Consider the following 23,523-nt stretch of genomic DNA (forward strand, 5'->3'; position numbering starts at 1 on the left):
GAACCAGGTTCCTGTGTGAAGATGTCCTTATAAGCAAGTTCTTTCAGAAACAAAGTAAGAAAATAAAGTGTTTTAATTGAATTTTTTTAAAAAAATAATTCCAGAAATGAAAATCTGGTGATAAGTTTTCTCTCTCAAATTTTATGCTTCAAAGCATAATTATTTTTCATTATTGTAATGAAAGCAACTTTTAATATTCCAGGCAGTAACAGCTGATGTTTAGTTATTTAAGATGATAAAGAATGAGACATGTGCCATTTGAAAGTAAGTTTAGGAGTTTTATTCCAATTCTGTAATATTCACTGCTTTAATATATTATATAAACTGTATAAATAATGTTATTTCCAGAGTTCAGCTTTAGTAGTAGTAAATGAATTAATCAGTATGCATCAATTCTACAATGCCAAACCTTTACAAAAATGAAGATCTTCTTATAAAGGATAGTGGTTTTTATTGCATTAGAAAACACTGGATTATGAAAGATATAAAATCAATTGAAATTAATGCAGAGTTTTCTTTTTTTTTCTTTTCTTTTTTTTTTTTTACAATCTTTATGCTGTTTATTGTTGGGACTCTTAACATTCTGTCCCAAATATTTAAAACTACTTTTAACATGCCTTGATGCAAATATTTTACAAGTTCAAAACTGAATGCTCTTGGTTGAAATTGAAAAAAGAAAGAGTTTTACCTGAGATTCTTGTATAATAAGATTGCCATTGACATTCATTCCTAATATTTGTGAGTTGATGATTTAGCCTTTCAATGTTTGCATGCAACCTGAAACATTACTGTACAAACTTTCATAGAGCTAGCCAATTATGCATTAAACCACCTCAATTCTCCCCGTCCCCAATTAGAAACTTGGCATATTTAACAATTCCTATAAAAATGTGAGTTGCACCTGCAGCTCTAATTCACAGGCATTAAATTTATTAACCAACTGCACAAATACAGTAGAGGCTTTTTTCACTTCTTTCCTGGACCATGATCCATTTTCAGATGCGTTATCAACTTTCTTTTGAGAGACAGAAGTCGAAGCCAGATTGTCCCTTTGAACCTCAGCACTAGCCAGCCCATGGAAAATTAGAAAATCCAGTCCCCTAGAGATATAGTTTAGAATATACAATGCTGACACTTGTGATTTATTCTCACAAGTAACTATGTCAATATTACATCCTTTCAAAATTGAATTAAGCTACTTCCCTAGGGTATACATTTTTACATTATATGCCTGAACAGATTTGGCACTGCTAACTGATTTGTCAGAAAAGAACAGGGTGAACTTCTCAGTCAAAGGATATGACTCCTGGAAAAGAAATTTATGCACAGTCTTTGAGAACAAGTGCCTTATTAAATGCACACAAAACCAAATATGCTGGCTAAATGCTTATTAAGAATCCTTCCCTAATTATCATAAGAAAAATTAACATAAGCAAAAGAAACCACATGAACTTATAAAGGAACTTCCATAATGAAGTCAAAAGTCTGTAAGCTGTGTAATTCATAATGCTAATTCGTGACAAGTATTTGTGAATATCACTGCAGCTTTGAGTGATCTTGAAATCACTCTATGAGGTAGTGTAGTTTGTTTGTTTTTAATACATGCTGGTTATTAGAAGTACTGTTCAGATTATGTATCTGGCCAAATGTTCATCATGTAAGTTGATTACTTATTTTTCGAGAGGCTAAATCATTGTTAACTTAACCAATACTTTAGCATATTAGAGGAGATAGAAGATTTGCTATTCTAAAGTCCTGCAAAGCAAATAATAGTTACAGAAAGATGATTATATTCCAAATGCAGATATAAAACGGATATCTGTTCTGAGGTAGGAAATGAAGAATTCCATTGGCTTGTACATGTTGTAAACCAGCAAAAATGTTTGAGGTTCAGTAGATAAAGCTTCAGTTATTAAGAGCAGTTAAGCTATTACAGAGTTTATATGGATTTTCTGTAATTAATACAATGCAGAACCATCTACAGTAAATTCTCTATTTGCTTATTTTAAGTCAAAACTACTGAAGAATCAAAGTGGCTCATTTTTTTTAATAACTGAAGTTACTGAAAACTGAGTTAGCTTTACCCATAAAAAGTATCCATTTAAAAGAATAGTTTTCAAATATATCTGAACTGGTCCCACTATTAATAGTTAAAGTTGTAATCCTTCCAGAATATTTGATCATTTTAATTCTCTTGATGACCATTTTAAACAGGAAGCACAAATTACCATGGTATGTTAAGAAGAACTTCAAGTATATGGAATCCACGGAAGGCCAACAAGATGTCAAGAATAGGTGCAGTGTCTCTGGTGCAGTGACACAACATTCTCAAAGTTATGGATTCTTGAAGTTCTGTTCTATTACAAGATATATTGATATCTTTTAACACCCCTATGCTGGAATTGTAAGAGAACTTAACAGGCAAGAGGTTTGTTCCAGTTATTTTGCTTCTCATGGCACTGGTAGCTTGATGTATCTAAACTGCAAGAATTCCCTTCTGCTTGTAATATGGTGTGTTACAAATTAAGATGGCTTAGGGCTCATCTACACCAAGCAGGATATTCCACTATGAAAGTGGTATATAAAAGGCAGGAGCCACACTACTGCTTTATAGTGGTATTGAAGTGCACTGACAACTGTTGGGGCCCATGACACATACCATATACTGCTTTAATAGTGTTATATCCTGCTTGGTGTAGATGTGTCATGGGACACAACAGTTGTCAATGCACTTTAGTACCACTATAAAGCAGTAGTGTAAATCCTGCAGTACACTTCAATACTGCTATACAGCAGTAGTGTGGCTCTTGCCTTTTATATACCTCTTTCATAGTGGAATATCTTGCTTGGTGTAGATGAGCCCTTATACTTTATATGTCATTAGAGAAAAGCCCAAAATTACATTTCGGTTTGAGTGGGGAAGGTGGATAGTTAAGAACAAATTAATGTGGCTGCACTATATAGTTCTACCTTCTTTTGTTGTTGTTTATGCGTTCCGTCGCTTCCGACTCTTCATGACTTCATGGACCTAATGACTATTGCTACAATCCTGTAGGTTGGGCCTGACAAGATTACTCATCTGTAGTGCATTTGTCAGTCATTTGTTGACAAAAATCTGTGATACCACCACCACTCTGCACACACTGCTCCAAGCACAATGTTTTCTCAGATATTCTTACAGGAACTGGACACAATTCTTGTGCTTGATCATATCCTGTATCACATGCTACTTTTATATGTTGATAACTAGAACTCTGCTCATTAGCTGATACAACAGAAAGACCTGTAGAGAATTCAACGCACAATGGTACTGCAGACATGACATCAGAATGTGCTGGTTGTTCCCTCTCTGGGATCAAAAATGAAAGTGGACAATCAGAGGTCGAATATTTTGCAAGAATCTGTATTTGCTCATTACTCAGTGCTGCTTCCTTGCATACTTGTTGGCAAAGTCCTGTCAAGTTCTGCTTCGTTTCAACCAGCGTTGACAAGATGTGATCTTTCTCCTTCAGCAAGTTCTCTTTTTCATTTTGCTGCAGGAAAACAAAACCATTCTGAATTCAGTATTTTTCTATGTTCTGTAGGGTTTTTGTTTTTAATCAAAGTTAAATCGTGTTTCACAAAGTGTGTACATAATTTCTGAAAACAATAAGAACAGATGGCACTAGATGGCATAATGTGTATATATTTAAAGACACAAGTTCAAGCACGGAGTTAACCATACTAAGAATAGAGCCCTTATATTATTTAGGTGCAGATTTAGCAGTTCATGTGGTGTTTGAAGCACAGTGATATAACAGACTGCATCTGTGTAACGTTGTTGCAGTGAGATTCAATAGTTAAAAGATCTCTATACTGTGTAGGGATCAAGCCACTCAGAACTTTAGGTCTCAAGACTAGTCCACTGAATCCAGCAGAGAAGAGGTGCCCAGTGAAGCCCTTAAGCAACAACATGTCATGTTTTGGAAGACCTACGCAAACACCTCCTGCAGCACTAAATCTGACTACTCAGATGAAGAGGAGAAATAAAGTTTATGCATCTTTCCAATCACTACATTATCTTTCCCAGCATCTTGAACAGGAATGCATAAGTGACTGCACAGCAACGAAACTATCACCAATCAGCAACATTTGGTTCTGGCTTTCTATACTTCTGACTATGGACTCAGAGTGAGACTAGTACTGTACCTGATATAAAAGAGCAGAGACCTTTGCCTCCAGAAGGTTGAAATATCTATGTAAACACTGGGCAGATACTTGGTACAACCAGGACTCAGTTATACATATACAATCGTGAATTAAATTATTAAGAAGTACTGTTTTATCACTGCAACCAAAAATCAGATTGGCAACTGTAAATGGAATACAAAGATAGGAATAGAAGGGGCTGGCACCACTTGTCAGCCAACAATGAACGGAAGCTATGTACATTCATAATCTCTTCAGTATGCTTGTGTATAATGTTTCCATGTTCCAGAACACATATGGGAGGTATTACATGTGCTATATGTCTGTCCATCATAACTAAAAGGAATGAGGCCCCCTAAGACAGCTGCATAAAAAAACCTGCAATGATAATGAAAATCACTACAGTTCCTTGCCTTTTTTCGAATCACATAGCCACAGCAGAGCTGTGATAGCATTTATATGTACATATGCACTTGCATGTAAGTATCTTATTTTTGGTTTGGCAAGGTCCATGCATTTGCATCTGAATTGGTGAGGGGGTTTTACACATGATATCTGTAAGTTTTATTTTACATATATGTTTTTTTAAAAAAAATAATTTATAATTGCAGATGGAAACACTGCAGTATTCTACATTGTGAATAGGTGTGTGAGATGCTTGGACAGATATGTGTCTCTCTGTGTGTATATATATACACACACACTTGCACCTTTTTACATAGATTTATTGCTTCTTGAATTAGTCGCACATGGCAATAGAGTTGAAGTTCATATTAGAGCGTTATAGATAGAACATAAGCAGCCTATTTTACTTGTGCATAAATCATTCATGATTTTAAACTCAGGTTCATGCACCCAGGAGTTCAAATTCAATGGCATTCTAGGCTCCTGGAATAAATTGGGGTGGGGGGAGGCACAAGCCCCAGATCTACCAAATTAACTGTGCAGACAACTGACAGTCCTTGGCCCAAATCTGACATTCTAAAGTATACTGTTGGTATACTGTTTGGTCTGTAACAAAATACCCTCCCTCCGGAATTTTCCCTCCCTCCATCACATAAATAATGGGCCTTCTAGACATGATCAATATAAACTGAAATCATCTGTGAACCACTTCATACAAGCAAACAGGAGGAAGTACACATCTCTCTTTCAAAATTAAATCTATCAGTAAAATCTAGTTCTAGCTATTACATTATTTTATTCTCAATACCAGCAACGACACTCATATAGTCTACAAGGGGCCCTATTCCAACATGATTACACTTATTAAGGTGTTATAAATAATAATACAACACAGAGAAGTTGGATGGGTCTGTGGGTTGGGAGGACATAATAATTTTCCGCACTGCAACATGCAGATAGTTCTGTAAAGCAAACACAAAAAGTACAGGTACAACACAGGCAAATCAACGGTAGAGTTACAGAACCTATGTAATAAACTACAAAGTATCTGCTTCTGGGAGAGTGTGCATTCAACAGAAATAACCCTTGCTACAACAAATGGCATATAAATGACTCAGTGGCTGCAGCATTAGGCAGGCTTATGAATAACAGCCTTGCACAGCAATTTATTCTGTTGTCAGGTAACCAAAGTCCAGAAGCTAAGGGCAAATATTCAGCCCAAGTCTAGCATACTTTTAGAAAATGAAGAACACCAGAACTAAGAGTACTTTTGGGCACATTTTTCAAAATGCCATACCATCCACAGCAAAGTTATCCCTTATAATAAACTTAAAATATTCCTCTATCAGCAAAAGACTCTTCAAATTTGATGGGTGAGGCAAAGGAAATGGCTGAAACATTCAAGTCCTTTCCATGCCCACACTTTTTACTTCCCCAGTTTCTTCCATCACAGATGCAGTTGCTATACATGAAGGAAAAACAGGACCGGATTTGCTTTTCCAAATGTAACTCTGACCATTGTTTCCCTAAAGTAAACAACACAACCTTCAGAGCCTTAAAAGAGGAGAAGAACACTCCCTCCCCATCAACTAGCCAGTCCAAAAGCTGTGTTTCCTCATCTTGGTTTGAGACAGAAGAATGGGTTAGAAAAATAAATACATATTGAGATACCCTCAGCCCAATACCTGGAGGAAGAAAGAGTTTTTGTCCCTTCTCTACTAGATCCGGATTGTACCTTTGTACAATAGATCCCAACTGGTGCTCTTGAGAACCAAGCCAAACCCATCCTGTGTCCTTGGGTTCTGTCCCTTGTTCACACTAAAGCATGACAAATTGGTGGGTGGTTTAATTTTAGATGTATAAATGCACACTGACAGCAAGATACTTCTTCCCCCAATTAAAAAACAAAACAAAAAACTTAGTAGTGGATGACCCTGATTATTTCGATTAATTCCAATTTGGGCTGGCTTTGGGAATGAACAGCCTTGGTCTTTTTAGTATATTATTTCTTCCAGGGAATGAATTACTAGGGGGAATGTGACCCTGTTGGTTGGCTCTTGGTATCTTACTGCCCATGGTATCCCTCTGAGTCATTTGTCTGGGTTCAGCTTAGGGCGAATGGTATTATGGTAGTCCAAGTCCTTCCTTGAAAAGGAATCTCTGAAGTTGGTACTTCGGTGCCTTTGTCCTTTGGATACCATCTCACCTCCCATGCTTTTCAACGTCTACATGAAACTGCTGGGGGTTTGGGCTAGAGTGTCATCAATATGCAGATGATAATAAGCTTTACCTCTCTTTTCATTTACTGATCCTAGGGAGACTATAGAACTCTTGAACCAGTATATGGAGGCTGTTTTGGTGTGGATGAGAGCAAACAAGTTTAGACTTAATCCAGATAAAATGGAGGTACTGTGAGCTGGGAGATTGCCCAATCTGGAGAGAGAGAATTACATCTAGTCTAAAATGAGATTACACCTCCCTTGAAAAGCCAAGTACACCGCTGGGAGTTCTCCTGGACTTGGCGGTAATTGGGGAAGCTCAACTGGCAATGGTAACCACAACTGTTTTTACCAGCTTAGACTGGTACTCCAGCTTCAATCATATCTGGAGAGGTCTGCCCCAAGCTCAGTTATCCATGCACTACTGGCTTCCAAGATAGACTACTTTAATTCATACTCCATGGAGTTGTCTTTAAAGATAGTTCAAAAACTTCATCTGGTGAAGAATGATGCCACCTAACTATTGGTGGGAGCCAAGCAGTCAGTTCATGTGACACTATACTGCGCCAGCTGCATTGGCTGTCAATGTGTTTCTGAGCCCAATTTAAAGTGTTGGTTTAAACCTTTAAATGGTTTAGGTCAAAGTTATCTGAAGGATTGTCTTTGGCCATAGCTAGACAGGGTGAAATCCCAGGGCTATCCCCGGGATTGTCCCTGTGCATCCACATGACACACAGGGAATCCCGGGATCAGGGAGGGATGAACCCTCCCTTGCCCCAGGACTTCGCCCTACCCTTTAGGCCCATTTTTTCCATGGTCTTGGGCTGCAGAACATGTGGCCAGGCACCGTGGTTTGTCCTGATTCCTCACGAGGAGCCGTGCACGGGGCGTAGAGCTCCTCAGGAACAATGCGCCCATCAAGGGTGGGGGTGGGGAGCAAGGAAAATAATTATTGTAGTACTGTATTCCATTTTTAACATATAAACTGCCTTGAGAGAGTTATGCCATTAAAGGTGGATTAAAAATATTTTAAATAAATAATAAAATAAAAATAGTATATGCATTAGCAGGGATGTTAACACCAGACAAAATAAACCTTTACAGGGGAAAACTACACCTCTCATCATACAGCTAAACTACTTTTACTGGCTAGGGAAACAGTTTTTTTTTAATTTTGGAGCTTGAGGATGCGGACAAGATGCTTGCATCTGCACCACCTACCACATGCTCTCTAGACCTTCATTGCTTCTTAAAGCTAGCTGCAGGGGACTGATCAGATGGATCGGGAGAGTGATGAATGGATCCAGGAGCACCCCCCAAACTACTTACCTGATCCTTCAGATAGAGTGCAACCCCATCCAGAACTGGCAAACACCCCAATCCCCAGAACTGGGAACTGCCCACCCATAAGGTTTCTGTTTTATCACGATTCAGCTTTGTTTTATTAGCTCTCATTCAAGCCATAACTGTATCTAGGCACTGGTTTAGAAAGTGCATGTCATCTCCCAATTCAGATGTCACAAAGAAATAGAACTGGGTGTCATCACCATACTAGTGACACCTTGCCCCACATCTCCTAATGACTTTATAAAGATATTAAACACTGGGGACAAGATGGTGTCCCAACTGCAACAGGACCAAGGCACAGGCTCCCAATGTTTTTCTGGAACCGACCCGGCAAGTAGGAGCCAAACCACTATACAACAGTGCCTCCAACTCCCAGAGGCAGTCCAGGAGGTGACTATGGTCAACCGTATCAAAAGCCAGTAAGAGATCAAGTAGTAACAGGGTCACACTTCCCTTGTCCCTCTCCCATCAGTCCAACCAAGACTGATTCCATCCCAAAATCGTGCCTGAACCTAGATTACAATGAATCCAGACAAACAGTTTATTCAAGAACACCTGCAGCTGAGATGCCACCACTTGAGCCCTTAACTAGGAAGGAGGCATTTTTGAATGAATGATAATTGCCTTAGATCTCTGGATCTAAAGAAGGCTTTTTCAGGCAGTAATGATATATCTCACTCACTAGAGACACAGGGGACTTCGGTGGCCCACAGCGCCCACTAGCAACTTTGGTTAGTGCACCAACTACGCCTATTTCTGCATAGGGACAGCTAGCACTGGTAACCTCAAAATTAGACTATTGTAATGTGCTCTATGTGGGACTGGCCTCGTGCCAAGTTCAGAAGCTGCAGCTAGTGCAGAATGCAGCAGCTAGGCTGCTCGCTGGAACACCCAGCTATGCTGACATAACACTTGTGTTAAAAGTACTGCACTGGCTGCCTATTAATTACAGAGCCACATTCAAGATTATATTATTGTCATACAAAGCCCTAACAACTTGGGACCAGGATATCTAGCAGACCACCTTCCCTAATATATACCAGGCAACCTTTAAGATCTTCAGAGGCCTTGCTAGTCATTCAACAACCAACAGACTATCACCATGTAATACTTCAACAGCATACTTTCTTGGTGGTGACGCCCACCCTTTGGAAATCTTTCCCCCATGCATTTCGAGAGGCAGAAAATGTGGCATTTTTCAAAACACCTCCTGAAAGATGTACTTGTTCATCCAGGCTTTCTCTGGCTTGTAATAGATTGTAATCATATGCTGCTCTATCTTACTGCTCCTTGTACTGCTTTGTTTTAATAATGTATTTTAAATGTAATTTTAATATTTATATTTGAACCACTTAGGGATTTTATTATATTAAGCATATAGAGGTATCACTAATAAAAAAAGTCTTTTCAGATTATTTCCTATTAAACGAGTTACGAGCCAGAAATCTGTTGACTAATGCCAGTTGGCTGTAACAGTGATGAACAGTGACACCAAAGTGAATGCCCTCACTCCTACTAGGAGCTGCATATGTAGCTGGGGCACTAGTTCAGCTATAAATGAAGCACCCGGAAAAAGTGTATGCATTCATTGCTACCACCATGTTTACCATTAAAGCAACATCCTGACAGGCTCCTGAGGAATGTGTGGCCCTCCAGATGTTGTTGATCTGCAACTCCCACCAGTGCTAACCAGTACAGCCAATGGTGAGGGTTGATGGGAGTTACGGTTCAACAATTTGTGGTGGCCATACACTCCCCGTTCCAGTCTTAGCAGAAAGAAGAGGAGGTGGAGTGATGGAAATGCACAGCTAGCTAGTGAAGATGGTGATACTGAAGTTACTACTCTAGCTAGAACTGAGTAGATGGCCAGCTTGAGAGGAAGAACTTCAGGACACAGAATTTGCCACCACTGTGGCAGACATTTTTTTTTTTTAGCTCAGATCCTCCTCATAGAGAAGCACTGCTATTGAGGTTGTCAGCTCAACTCTGGAGTGCACGGTTAGGCACCACCATTTCCAAGTGCAGTGCTTCCCTCCACCCACTCTGTGTGCCATGACAGGTAATCATTGTACATTCAACAATGAAGGAGGAGGGAAAGTTGAGAATGCTGAACAGGACTACACCCCCTCTAAAAAGTGGCTTACAACCACACTTAAAGGAATTTAGGATTATGACAAAAATGACCTAGAATCAGGATGCATTAATAAAAACTTTAATTTAAAAGCTGCCCCTCCAATACATACCAGTTTCTCTATTTCAGATTCAAGGTTTTGTATGCAGTCTAACTTTCGCTTACGACAGCGCTGTGCTGCAATTCTATTTTTACTTCGCCTTCTAATATCATGAATACAGTCCAGCTCTTCTGGCGATAATTTGTGCATTTTCAGAAAAGACTGAAAGTCATTTCTAGAAAGTGAAGTTATCTTCTGTGGATTAAATGGCAGCTTTACCTGGAAGATAAATATAGTTTTAGACCATGAGAAAACTTGGACGTCCCACTATGTTTCAAAAAAGTAGACCCATCATTTATATGACCAATCGCAAGGCCTGAAATACAGCAACTACAATTTTCAAGACCTGCTTTATAATATCTGTAAACTTTACATAAATATCTTAAAGTTATAAAAGTTTAGTCACCTAAAAATCCAAATTAAAATTAGAAACAATAATAAAAGCAGCCAACCACTGAACTTGCTTATAGTGCTATCATTTAAAGCAGCACAGTAAAAGAAGTGACTGTTTATCTGAGGAATTTCTGTAAAAATGAAGGATTTCTGTAAAAATATGTCTGGATATTGTTATGCCTATCCTGAGCATTTAGTAAAAAATGAGCTACAGAAAAATTCAAACATCAAATTAAATTAAGCCTTGCAGAAGATCTGGATTTTAGAACACAATGTGTGGCTTCAAAGGACTAGAGGAATTTAAGAGCAGCAGTGATTTCCAAAGCTGGTGGCAGTAATCAGCACCAATCACATTGCACTAGCGGGAATGACTGCTAGCACAACAGGAAGCTAGTGCTTGATAGCCCAGCCCCAGAAACTAACTCAACCTAGTGCTTTCAGAACAGGACCCATCAGTAGAGCTCCCTTGTTTGGGCTAAGTGCTACTTGTACTGTCAACTGTGCATGGGCAGTGTTGGATACTACCTGAAAAGTTGGGTTTCCATGCAATTCACACTTAAATACTTTTCATGAAATGTACACTGGCTGCCTTGCAGGGTCTAACTGCACCACTAGATATATTACTGCTCCCTGTCCTTGTGCAAGTGCATACATTTTCTCTATATGTGTATGCACATGGTTCCTCCTCCACAGAAGTACACTATTAACAAGAGCACATTTTTTCTTCCTCCTCCTCCCGAATTTCCCCTTTACCCTTGCCATAAATTAAAGCAACCTAGGTTCTACTTAGAACAGTATTTTGCTTCTCCCACACCCTTTCTCTTTATTGATACTTGAATTCCCTGATTCAAGTCAGTGAATTCAACGATGACAAGCACACTATAGGCCCATAGCTTGTCCCACTGATTATAGTGATTGGCTGTTCCCATTGACCATGTAGCATATACAATAAAGCTCTCCGAAGTGGAGCTACATTTTAACCACACTGATATTTTCAAAGAGAGCTCTTAAAAAGCAGCATGTACCCGGGAGATTGGGAACAATGTCAGAAATGCTCCTATCCTGCATGGCTTATGCGAAGAAATTTAGATTTGCTGTAGAAACACTTACAATTGCTCAACAAAAATGTTTCAAGAAGGAACAGCAGTGATATAAAACTGTCATTTTGTCCAAGAAACCAATGTCAATCGCAACATATTAGAATGTTTTTAACTGTGGCATTTTTATCCTGGCGTTTATCTTGAAAGTATCTTTAGTTAGGGTGGGTGCATATAAAACCTAAAACTGATTACAATGTAGAACCCATTCTAAAACCCTCAATTTTCATCTTTTAAACCTTATTATAATCCTTCAGGCAGACACTGTAACTGCAATATGAGTTATGTAAAGAAAACCCAATTAATTTTCAAAAACAAATAGTTCCAAGCCAATGTGTTTAAGATTTAAGACTATTACTTAAATTGCCTAGCTGTCATTCAATAAAACTTCTGTTCATTTTGAAGAGAGGATATTCATACACTTAACTTTCGAAGAAACTGAAATAAGGCATACAGCTTTAATGAAACAAAACACGACAATTTGTACATTCTCACCTCACATTCCTGTTCTCTGGCAGAACATGATTCACTATCACCCTCTGTATCAGTTTCAGAATCGTCTTCCAAATTAATCACACAGGAATAAGGGCATTGTTCTGGTTGTTGTTCTGGCACACAATCACCACTATTAATCTCGGTACTGTGTTCAGTACTGAGGTTACTGATGAAGGGGCAACTGACAGAACTCAAAGTAGTGAAAGTTCTTTGAGGGCCATGCTCAGGACTGTCACTAATCCTGATACCTAACCAAGGACACTCCGTTTTCTTTTCTGAACAGCCTTGCTCTGAAAATTCTTTAGCTGGGGCAGGAGACAAGTTTACTTGACACACTGTATCTGTGTTGTAAACATCACTCCAAAACCCTTTTGCTAGTTGTTCTGCTATCTCTCTCTCCACACTGCTGCGATTGCAAGGTAAAGTACTATTCACATTTTCTTGGTCACACAAGTGAGATTTCGAGGGTGGGCTCTCTTCAGTGATTTCGTTGATTGGTTTGCAATTTCCAGCTTCTGTAACAATGTCATTTTTTCCTGCTATCTCTGCATTGCTCTGTGTACCAGTCAAATTGCAATACTGATCATATGCATTTAAGAAAGAATAAACTCCATGTGTGGCAACAGGTGAATTATGGGGGGTGAAAGCAGAATCCAATTTCTCTGCAGAAACTTCAGTGCTTTGGAATACAGAAGCTGTCTCTTTCAAGAACGTCTCCTTCCCATCCTCTTCCATTTCTACCTGAGCATCTTCACATTTTGAGACTGGATGCACAGCTGCACATTCAAGAGATGTTCGTATAGCACCACTAGTATTTGATTCAGTCTGATGAATAGATGCAGCAGATGTTACCTGAATGTCTTTAATACCGGAGTTGGACTCCACAACAGAGACTTTATCACTCCCTAAATACTTCCTGTATTTAGGGCATAGGGACTCTAAAATCTGACCCCTTTCTGATACAGACTCAAATGTTTGATTAGCATTTTCTTGCAGAAGTGATGCTTCTGAATGTTGTTCATCTTTGCAGGCCCCCAATTGAGCTTTTTGAATGCATTCATTTTGTGACATTTCATCTACATCATCTATATCTAAATCCCCATCATCAGCAACACCTATTTTACGGTCCTCTTTCTGACAACGTGGTCTGCAACATTTATTTTTCAGGTATTCCCGTCGGCCTGGTTTATTGTCCAGAAACTTGAATTTGAGAAACTGAAAGCAAGATTCCTCGATATCATGTACTCCCAAAAACTCTGCACACTTGCAAACTTCAGCCACATTGTCTTTGTCTAAAATTAGTTTAGAAGTATATGCAAATTGAAGCAAAGGATCAAAGCCCTTTAGTGTAACCTGTTGTGAGAAATGGGAGAGAAGAAATAGAAATATTGAACTTACACACACAAATATACATGTATTTAATTTAATTCCTCCTGTCTAGCAAAATGGACTATTAAGTTATGATTAAAATGCTTGTAAATAACCATGACTAGGTTTAGGCTTAGGTGTAGGCTTTTTTACCTCAACTAATTTATGTGATGAAGCAGTTTTCCCAGCACAAAAAGGCCAGACACACTTATGGTGAAAAATGCCAGGATTCCGAAACTAGGAAATATAAGAAGGGTGTCCTTCTGCCAACAGAACAGACATCACTGGCAGATCAAATTCCCCCTTCTCCCCCCCACACCTAAACTATTCTGGAGGGTTGAGGGACCCCTCCAGAGCAGAGTTGGGGGCATACAGGAGGAAAAGGAGGAAGGTTAACTGTTCATGGAGCAGAGATTTAGCCCATACAGTTTAGTGGCTGGGTATGTGTGGGGAACTGCTGGGATTCGCCATCTCCTCAAGGCTCCAAAACGCTGCAAGAAACAGACCAGGAAAATTCAACAGTCTGGCTGGCTGGGCCAAAATGCTGCAGCTTATCAAGCAGGGTGGGACTAAGCCAGTTGAAAAGGCAGAGCATGGAGGGCATGGAAGGAAAAGCGGAATCAGGAGTGATTGAAGAGGCTGGAGGAAGAGGCAAGTGATAAAATCATTGCCTAGTAGAGGGACATAAAAACAGAAAGGCAGAGAAGAGATGTGCAAAGGACCTCCGGAAGAAAAGAAACCTCAGTTGGAAGATGGGAGGACCAAGTAGAGATGGGCAAACAAGATTAATTATGGCCAGTCACTGCAGAAACCCAGGAAGAGGGATTTGCTCTTTAGCTGCAGAAATGGAGGAAGAGGGATCTGCTCTGACCACCTCTGATAGCTACTTCCCTTGACACCAGAAATTCTATGCTGAACTTCACTTATCTACAGGGTCGAGGGCAAGCAATGACAAGCTTTGGGCTTTAAAGTGGTTATCAGAGAAACATGAGGTGGAAAAGTTAGAAAAGTGGAGGCTCTTTATTCCCCAGACCAAGGGCATACAGTATGTTTATCTCATCCCTCAGCCAGTGGTGAGAGACAGAACTTTTTGTCCTGAAAGGGTAGTACTTGGGAGGAACCGGGAGGTGTTGACTGACACGATATAACTAGCAGTACTCAATAAAGTAAACTTTTTGAAATGGTCAGAAGACTTATTCAATAAAGATATTCATTCATTCATTCATTCATTCATTCAATAAAGTTAACTTATTGCATCTAGCTGTTACTTGAGCATAGTGTCTTAACGGAGATTATGGAAGATGAGTGCTTCAACATGCCCCTCCCCAGGAAGACATGAATAGTATGGTATTTGAGCCACAGCTTCTCAGAATAAAAAATATATGGGCCAATTGACCAGAGATCTAACTGAATATAAAGCCAGCTTTAAAATGTTTATATACAGATTGATTCATCTCTAAAATGAGACAGGATGGCATAATCTAGCCTACTAAGAAAGGATATAAAGCAGGTCACATTGTAGTAGTTGCTAATGTATTACATTTAGATCCCGCCTCTTAAATGGAACTCAAGATGGCATACAAAGTACTCCCAGGTAGTCTCCCATCCAAGCACTGACCAGAACCAGACTAGTTTTACTTCAGTATTAAGCAAGGTGGATAAAAATCAATGATATTAAAAAAAATAGATTTTTTAAATTTAAATCAATTTTAATTTAAATTGGATTTTATTAATAAAATGCTTTTTGAGGAAAAATCTATCTAAAGATAGTTTTCTATTTAGGATACATTATGGTCCAAAGGTTATTCATCATGAAATAAGGATTAGTTTTTAATTATGTAGCATGAGGCTGTTTAATTTTTTCCGTAAATGAACTCCATTAATCCTTTCACAATGTCATGCTCTTCCAGAGGTTTCTGTAAGATTATTTTTCTCCTTCCAATAAAGTACAGCAGGAAAGTTGTCAAAATATGAGTGATTAACCTATTAAACTGGAGATAGTTCACCTCGCAATAATTTCATAATTATCTATGATGTGTTTCTAATAGCATAACCAAATCAGTATTTTTTTGATATAACTGTTAAACTAATCTGAAAAGTTGCTATTCTAAAAATGAAACCTTCATCTGGTTGTAAATATTAAGATTATACCAGCAAGAATGAGTCTTTGGTTACTCTAAGTTGTGTAAAATACAGCGAGTAAGAGTGCACTTTTGGGGGGGGGGGGAAGTTACATGATTAAATCGAGTCTTTCTGAGTAGTGACTTAAATCAAACTGATTTAAATCAAATCTACCCTGATATTAAGTACCCTGATATCATGCCCATCTAAACCTAACGTTTTGACAAGAAGTTTAAGTAAATACAATTGGAATTAATAGATTTTAAGATGTACACATACTACCATGTGCTAAGATGCAATCTATGGATACATATAGTGTAGGCAGTGCTGACTCCAGGTTTTTGAGGGCCTGTGGGCAAGACACCCTCAATGCCCCCCCCTCCTTCAGTGAGCCCACCTTCTCACTGCCATTGCCACCAGCTGCTATTGCTCCTCATCCTCTATTTCATTTTTACTACCAAATTCTTGTTGACAGGCAGAAGAAAACCTAGTGAGCAAGTTGGCACTGGCATCTACTGCTCCTGCTTTTCACTACCTCTATCGTTGGAATAATAATTTCCACTGCTTTGTCTAGGTTATGTGTCTTGTGAAGAAGGGTGGCTACCATATACAAGAAAACATGGGCAAAAAAATCAGATAGGTTCATGTTTCCTCAGTGTATTAGTTAAAAGGATACAATGTGATGAAGATTATTACATTTGTTTTAGGAATTCTGGGTTAAAACCTTTTTCTCCTTTTATGGCAAGAGGAAGAAAGTTTTATACCAAGGAGTGTCAAAAATGAAAATTCAAGTGTAAGAAATTAGAGGAAGTACATGTAAAACAACTTCTCATTACATAGCATGAGAAGTTATTTTCATCAGTTTCAGAATTAATGCAACTGTGGTTATTATAGAGAACTGATTACATGGCGGTTTTGGAATTACAGACGTTTCATTTTAACTCTTATTTATCAACTCAGATCCTAAAGATATCACTAGTAAACCTATATGACTTTAGTAGGAAAAGACACTAGTGCTATTAGCCCTTCTCCTTAATTCTGCTGGTGGAGAAGGCTGCTATTTGCTTGGAGGAAATGATGCATGGGTTCAGCGGCACTTATTATATTCTTGATGACTAGTATAAATAGGTTTCAGCTACTATGCCCACACATAATTTATAGATGGCTGCTAATGGTGTTATCCATAATACTGTGTGGATGGGAAAAAATTAACATGAAGTTAGCACTGGCAGATACGATGGCTTGCATAGGGTGCAATGTGAACAGCAGAGGAACTTACCTCTTCAGGTAAAATAATGATAAGATCTGGATCCAACTGACCCACAATTCTTGAATGGAAATAGATGCTGCAGGCAGCAAGGACAGAGCGATGGGCTCGAAATCGCTGATCTTCCACTAAGATGGTAACATCACAAAAAAGATCTTGCTTTCTCTGTTCATCAAGACTAAGCAGAACATTGGCACTGTGTACCGAGGACTCGTATGCAAAAACCACATTGTTCCTTTCGCTTAAAGGCATTCTGTATCACAAGTATTGATAAAGGTCTCAGAGGGGAACATGCTTCTAGTCTTCACACCTGAGATACATGCAAAAAAGAAAAGAAAAGAAACAAAAATTCTTAAGTAGAATGAGTTTTATGACACCGCATTTATTATGGCATACATTTTCTGGGACTAGAGTCAACTTTAGTAGTAGTAGTATGTCATAGTAAATTGTGTTAGTCTTTCGTGGCTACTCCTCAAACACTTAGAAGGAAGACTCAGATTTCAGAGATATCTGCATTTCAAACGCCCTGCTGAGCTGCTGCCAGCAGCAGGGTGAGAGAAGAGACAGAGGCAATTTTCGCCATTTTCTCCTCACTTTAAATTGTTTTTTTCTCCAGACAGGCTTTTGAGCCTGTCTAGAGACGGCATGTGGGCCGGGGTTGAGCTGGAGCTGGAGAGATCATTGGATCCTCATATCCTGGCCTCTCCTCACCTGTCCTACCAGAACTCCCCATTTTCCTTCCCTCAGAAGCTGCACTGGCAACCTCGGAAAGCAGCCAGCAGAGTTTTCTCCATAGAGGTTGCAAGGAGGTGGGGGAAGGCAATCAGAACGCCCCCCCCCCCCCGAGTCTACCCCCTGGGACACTCTCTCCATGATACAGAATGCTATAAAGTGAAATAAATTAACACCAAAAAAATAAACTCTTTGAAGATACTGTCGTCAGAAAACAAAGTTGTCAAAAGTCAATAAACACATTTTATAGACATCTAAATGGCCTAGGCCCACCATCTTCATTACTGCTATTTAGGTGCCAGGCAAAAATATTTCTCTTTTCCCAAACATTAAGCACTGTTAACATTAGCATTTTTTATTTAGAGCAGTTGAGTGTTACTATTTTAGTTTGATCTATTAGTTTATATACTTTGTTTTATTTTCTCTTAATTGCACTTTTGTTTCTTAATACTTTGTTAGCCACCTTGAGAGCATAAATTTATGGTGAAGTGTGGAATATTCTGCTGTTTTAACAGCTTATGTTTGTATCTATTTTGTTATAACCTTTGGCTGAATCATACTTCTGGAAGCAGTATTTCTAGATTGCTTTAAATCTTAAGACCAAGGTGTGTTTTTTAATTACTACCACCACCACCCCCAAAAGGTGAGCAGAAAACTCTTCATAATGATTAAAGGTAGTTGTCATTGTGTCTAAGGCCAAAAATGTGTAAGGAGAACTATGAAAATTGTGGGGGCGAGCAGGAGTTGTAAACATGGAAGATGCAGATCTAAGTTCATCTACCTGTACTCCTTACCAAACTTTCATTTGGCATATGACAGAACATTTATAAATTCAGAGTTAAAATGTTTTTAATTACTAGCTTTCTATCATCTCAGCAATGTGTTGGTTTGAAAAGTGCTACAATTGAATAATTTTTAGCTTAGGTTCGTGGTTGTGGTAGACAGATTTTTTACGAACTCTAGCCATCTATCTCCAATTTTAGAACTGGCAACCTCCATTCATATCTTTCTAACTTCAGGAGTATATTAGTCTAACATGCTCTACATGGGTTGACTCTGATTACTATGCACAAGTTTCAGCTGGTGCAAAAGATAGCGGCACACCTCTAGAGCTGCGTCATCAACAGCATGATGACACCAAACTTGAGGTTATTTTTATCTGTTTATACATAACTTTAATTGTGTATTTTATTTTGCTGATTTTACATACCCTAGAAATGGGACAGATTTAAAACATAAAAATAAAATAATATTTAATGTTATGACATTCTATAGAGAAGGGGTAGTAAAGTACCCAATACCTTTTATTAGGATCACATTTCTTTTTCAACTCAAATAAATAAGAAGCATGAGTTAATTACACTGTAATACAGAGAGCCCCTTTACAGAAACTAATCTGGGCAAGTAACTTTTTAAGCTTGGAGGGATACATGGCAAACTGCAAGTAAAATTTGGGAAAGCAAGTTAAATCTTCCATTGTGGCAACAAATTTCCCTGCACAATTATCTGGATCATGGTGGAAATGTTTGTACATGGCTAGGGAAACTTTTTACAAACAAGGGCTGCATTCCCTTGATGAGAAGTGGTTGAGAGCCACATACCAGCTGTGAGAGGGGCCAAAGCCAAAAATGTGTGGAGGGGGCTTTATCTCTTTCTCTACCATACCACAACCTTCCTCAAGCTGGTGCCCTCCATATGGATTTCAACTGCCATCAGCCCCAGCCAGCATGGTCAATATTCAGAAATGTTGGTAATTGTATTCCAAATCATCTGAGGGTACCAGGTTGGGAAGGCTGTCAAACCACTTCCTCTCCCCCCTTTTTTCACACCCATTCACTTCTCCCTACTTTCCCCCACTCACCCCCTAACTCTGTGTATGCCACACCCTTCCCTCTTTCTCTCTCTGCAACCCCCTTCACACACTTTCCCCCATTCACACACACCTCTGTCTGTCATACATTTTTCCTTTCTCTCCTATTCTTACACAATCTTTCACATGGGTTGCCAAAGTGTGAACAGAGTGATCTGGTCCTCTGCTGACAACTCACTTTACTTTCATCCTGGATGCTGAGTGAGAGAGGTTTCCCTGTTTCAGAGCACAGCATGGAAACACAGCAAGCTGTTCAGGTAGGAAGAGAGTGATCTTGTCTTTCACTAGCAGCATGCTGGGCTCTGAAAAGGGGTTTTACTTTCTCAGCTCCAGCTGGACTCCTCAGAGGGACTGAGTGGTACCACTATGGCCCTGTTCAGACAACACATTAAGCCATGGTTAGGCCGCTAACCCTTTTGCAGTAAATGGTTAGTGTTCATGTTTAAACCATGGTTATGTAACCACCATGGTTAGGAATGCATCACACAACACACTAAGTCATGGTTCACATGACATGAGCCATAATATTTAGCTCAAAATGCTTAATCACCACAGCTTAGCATGTCGTCTGAACAGGGTCTATGCTTTGTACACTTTCTGAAATGATGGAGCACTCCTGAACTATAGTATCTATTCCAGTGCTGAAACTGTTGCTACATTAAGTCATTAAGTTATTAAGATTATTAAGTGATGGAAGAAGGCTTCATTTGTTTAATTGCAGAGTTCACAATTCTTTAATTATATTATGTGCAATACAGAGAAATAAGAAAAGTTCTACAGTAATGGTGTATCGTTTGGTGTTTATTCTCAAGTTGCTCTGATCACTCCCAGCGGGATAGATTCTTTAAAATTGGAAGAACATATGAAATACATTATCCTTTTGGCTTTACAGATTATGCAGTATTCCAAACTGGGATAGAATTCTGGTTAAGAGTAAGACCTGCAGGACAGGAAGACTGAAGTTCAAATCACAACTCAACTATGAACTTACTAGGTGGTCTTTGAATTTGGGAAGTTCAATAAATTGAAACAAATTGTTTACTAGGATAGTGAAAGTAAGAGAAGTGCTTTTAAAAACAAAAATATTTCTAGCAAGAAGTGAAGCTGGATTATTTCTGCTCCCTTTCTTGAATATAGATACATTTTCTTCTCAGCTATGAAGTACACCCTTCCCCTCAGTATTAACTGATAAATGAAAAATGATAACTAGTGTGACTATTTCATGTGCCAGATTTATTGCTATTCTTGAATTTATTAACAGCTTTTAACACACAACACAAGCCAGGCCCAGACTGTCCCCCCCCCCCCCGCCCCATGGCTGGCTAGCAACCTTAATTTAAGCATAGTTATAGAACATAGCAACTGTTTTCTTATCACTTGTCTCCATCAAAATACGCTCAGTTTAAACGATAGATTTGCAGTCCCACCCCATCCCCACCTCCCATGTACACTGTGAAGCCATACTTGAATTTTTAGTGAAGCTGAGTCATTGCTTCCTTGTGAATCACCCTAGTTAAAGAAATTCTGCTGATGCAGGACAAATTGTGCAACACTCTTGCGAGAATGAATCTGTAGCAATGTAACTTTAACAAAACAAGTTTATTAAGGAAGAAAGCAGAATGAATACCCCTTTAAAAGTATGGGCTCCATTATTTGAGGTGCTACAGAAGATACCAAGAGAAGGAAGGAAGAAAGGAAAGCAGAGCTTTGCTAATTCAGAAAAACAATCGTTACCAACTTTGGGAATATTTCTTCCTTTAGAAACTACAGAAATTCCAAATATAGATCACCAACTCTACACATTTAGTAGCAGTCTGTGGGGAAAAAATATTCAGGAACAAAGTACATTAAAAGGTATCAACTCTCAGAAGCTATAAAAAAAAATGGAAACAGCAAGTGGAGTCAAATTAGGCAACAGATTTACTAAGGAGTAGGCAATACATTTACTAAGGAGTACCAGATTAATAAAATCAGAAGCAAATATCTCAAACACACTCATATGTAGCATATTGGATCATGTTCTCATGTGCCATACATCTTCTAATTTTCCATTCCATCATAAATTGGGGCTTTCAACAAATATCACCCCTCAGGTACATAGTATTATCCCTCCCATACTCATAAACACTCTTAGATGGCTTGGGATACAGTCCTCCATCAAAGACATAGACAGCAGTATCCTCAGCAAAGATATTTTCTTGTTGCCACGACACCCTACATCCTACTTCAAACAGAAGGGATCCAATGTGCAAAGAATGTCAACTACTGTATTTCTTCGATTCTAAGACGCACTTTTTCCCCCATATAAACATCTCTAAAAACGGGGTGCGTCTTAGAATCGCAGGTTATTTATTATTTCTTAGAATCAAAGCTTTTTTTCTGTTGGTGGTACTGAAATTAGTGTGCGTCTTACAATTGATGGCGTCTTAGAATTGAAGAAATACGGTATATTAACTGCTTTTCTATACCCCAAATTGTAAGGAGATCTGCTACGTTTTTTCTATATTTTTTATCCCACTCTATCTCAAGTCACAGGAGATAACAAACACTCCCTACTTGCCCACTTCCCACCAGTGTGATCCTGTGATGTACAGAGGCAAGTCAGTGTGTGGATACTGTAGTTTAAGAACTGGATTAAGTTGGTTATTCAGATCACATTTAAGCATACATAAGATTTCTAGTAAGATTTCTACATCATATAGGATTTAGCTTTTTTGGAACTGCAGGACTTCTAGCCAACACAGTAGATCTAATTACATAAGCATGAAAACCAGAACAATCATGCTGAGTGCAATAGGTGATTATGGTTTTGACCTTTTACATCTGAATATGGCCAAAAGCCAGGGAGTGAAACTGCATGACTATTGTTAATAGTGTTTTATATATTTATATAATGCCCAAGAAGAAGAATATGGCCTGATGTTTTAAGCCTCTGTGGAAAAAAGAGACCATTCACCATGAAATGCTGCTGTCCAATCTTAGGCAATAACTGTTGCACTGTTAACTAAACTTGTTTAAAGATAAACAACTGGAGAACAGTTAAACAACAGAAGTGGCACATATCTTTGAAAATAAAACCTAAGAATATTTGCCTTTGTTTACAATCCACTTTCTCAATAGGTGGGAAGTATTATTTTCACTATTAAAGAAAACAGTCCGTCTAAATGTTCGGATAAACAACTAGCAGTGGCTTTTAAGTGACAGTTGCATATCTAACCGCACCCAACCACCTTTCCTTTTATAAACAAAGTGATATGCTTCAGATGAGTGCTAGCATTCGTTAAGAGCTGCTGATTCATTATGTTATGCTGACATTGCATGAAACAGCATTTTCTTGAAAAATAAGGGACTTGGCCCTTTCAGCACCTTAACCAGCATTGAACTTTAGCACCCTTTCTTTAAAATTACCAGAATGTTTTCGTATTCATATATTCAATTTAAAAGCATTTGTTTAATATGACAAGCCATTTCAAATAAAAAACATTGTAATTATAGCTCCCCCCACCAAGTCATATATGAAACAAGCACTTTGTGTAATTTTAAATTTAGTAAATACATTTGACTGGAAAACAGCCTCTGTACAATTGAAAACATAATTTCTACATTCCAAAATCTACAGGTTTGATGCATATGAATTGCCTGATCAGTGTTCAAGCCAATACAGGTCTCTTCTTGCAGTTTATTTTCTAGCCAATTTATTTTCTTAATGGATGAACTACAGTGAAAGGTTACTGTAGTGGAGTGATTGAGAGTGTCAGACTAGGGCTGAGGAGACTCAGGTTCAGCCGTG

General features: G+C 38.6%; 1 protein-coding gene across 2 annotated transcripts in view; it reads right to left on the reverse strand.

Moving 5' to 3' along the window:
- Positions 1–257: 257 nt before the first annotated feature.
- The window catches only part of BACH1 (BTB domain and CNC homolog 1), a 28,629-nt gene continuing 5,363 nt past the window's right edge, over positions 258–23,523 (reverse strand). Inside the window, exons 2-6 of one of the 2 annotated variants that reach the window (XR_010025471.1) lie at positions 17,144–17,441; positions 12,376–13,728; positions 10,403–10,609; positions 2,870–3,533; positions 258–2,539 (exon numbers count right to left, since the gene is read on the reverse strand). Coding sequence is in view for 1 of the 2 variants with exons in the window: in XM_063126703.1 (XP_062982773.1) it covers positions 3,072–3,533; positions 10,403–10,609; positions 12,376–13,728; positions 17,144–17,383 (2,262 nt within the window). In the remaining variant the exon portion in view is untranslated. Of the gene's footprint in view, positions 3,534–10,402; positions 10,610–12,375; positions 13,729–17,143; positions 17,442–23,523 lie in introns of both variants that reach the window. The other variant, XM_063126703.1, reaches the window with a different exon arrangement.

The sequence above is a fragment of the Elgaria multicarinata genome, chromosome 5, assembly GCF_023053635.1.
Source record: "Elgaria multicarinata webbii isolate HBS135686 ecotype San Diego chromosome 5, rElgMul1.1.pri, whole genome shotgun sequence".
Classification (NCBI taxonomy): Eukaryota; Metazoa; Chordata; class Lepidosauria; order Squamata; family Anguidae; genus Elgaria; species Elgaria multicarinata.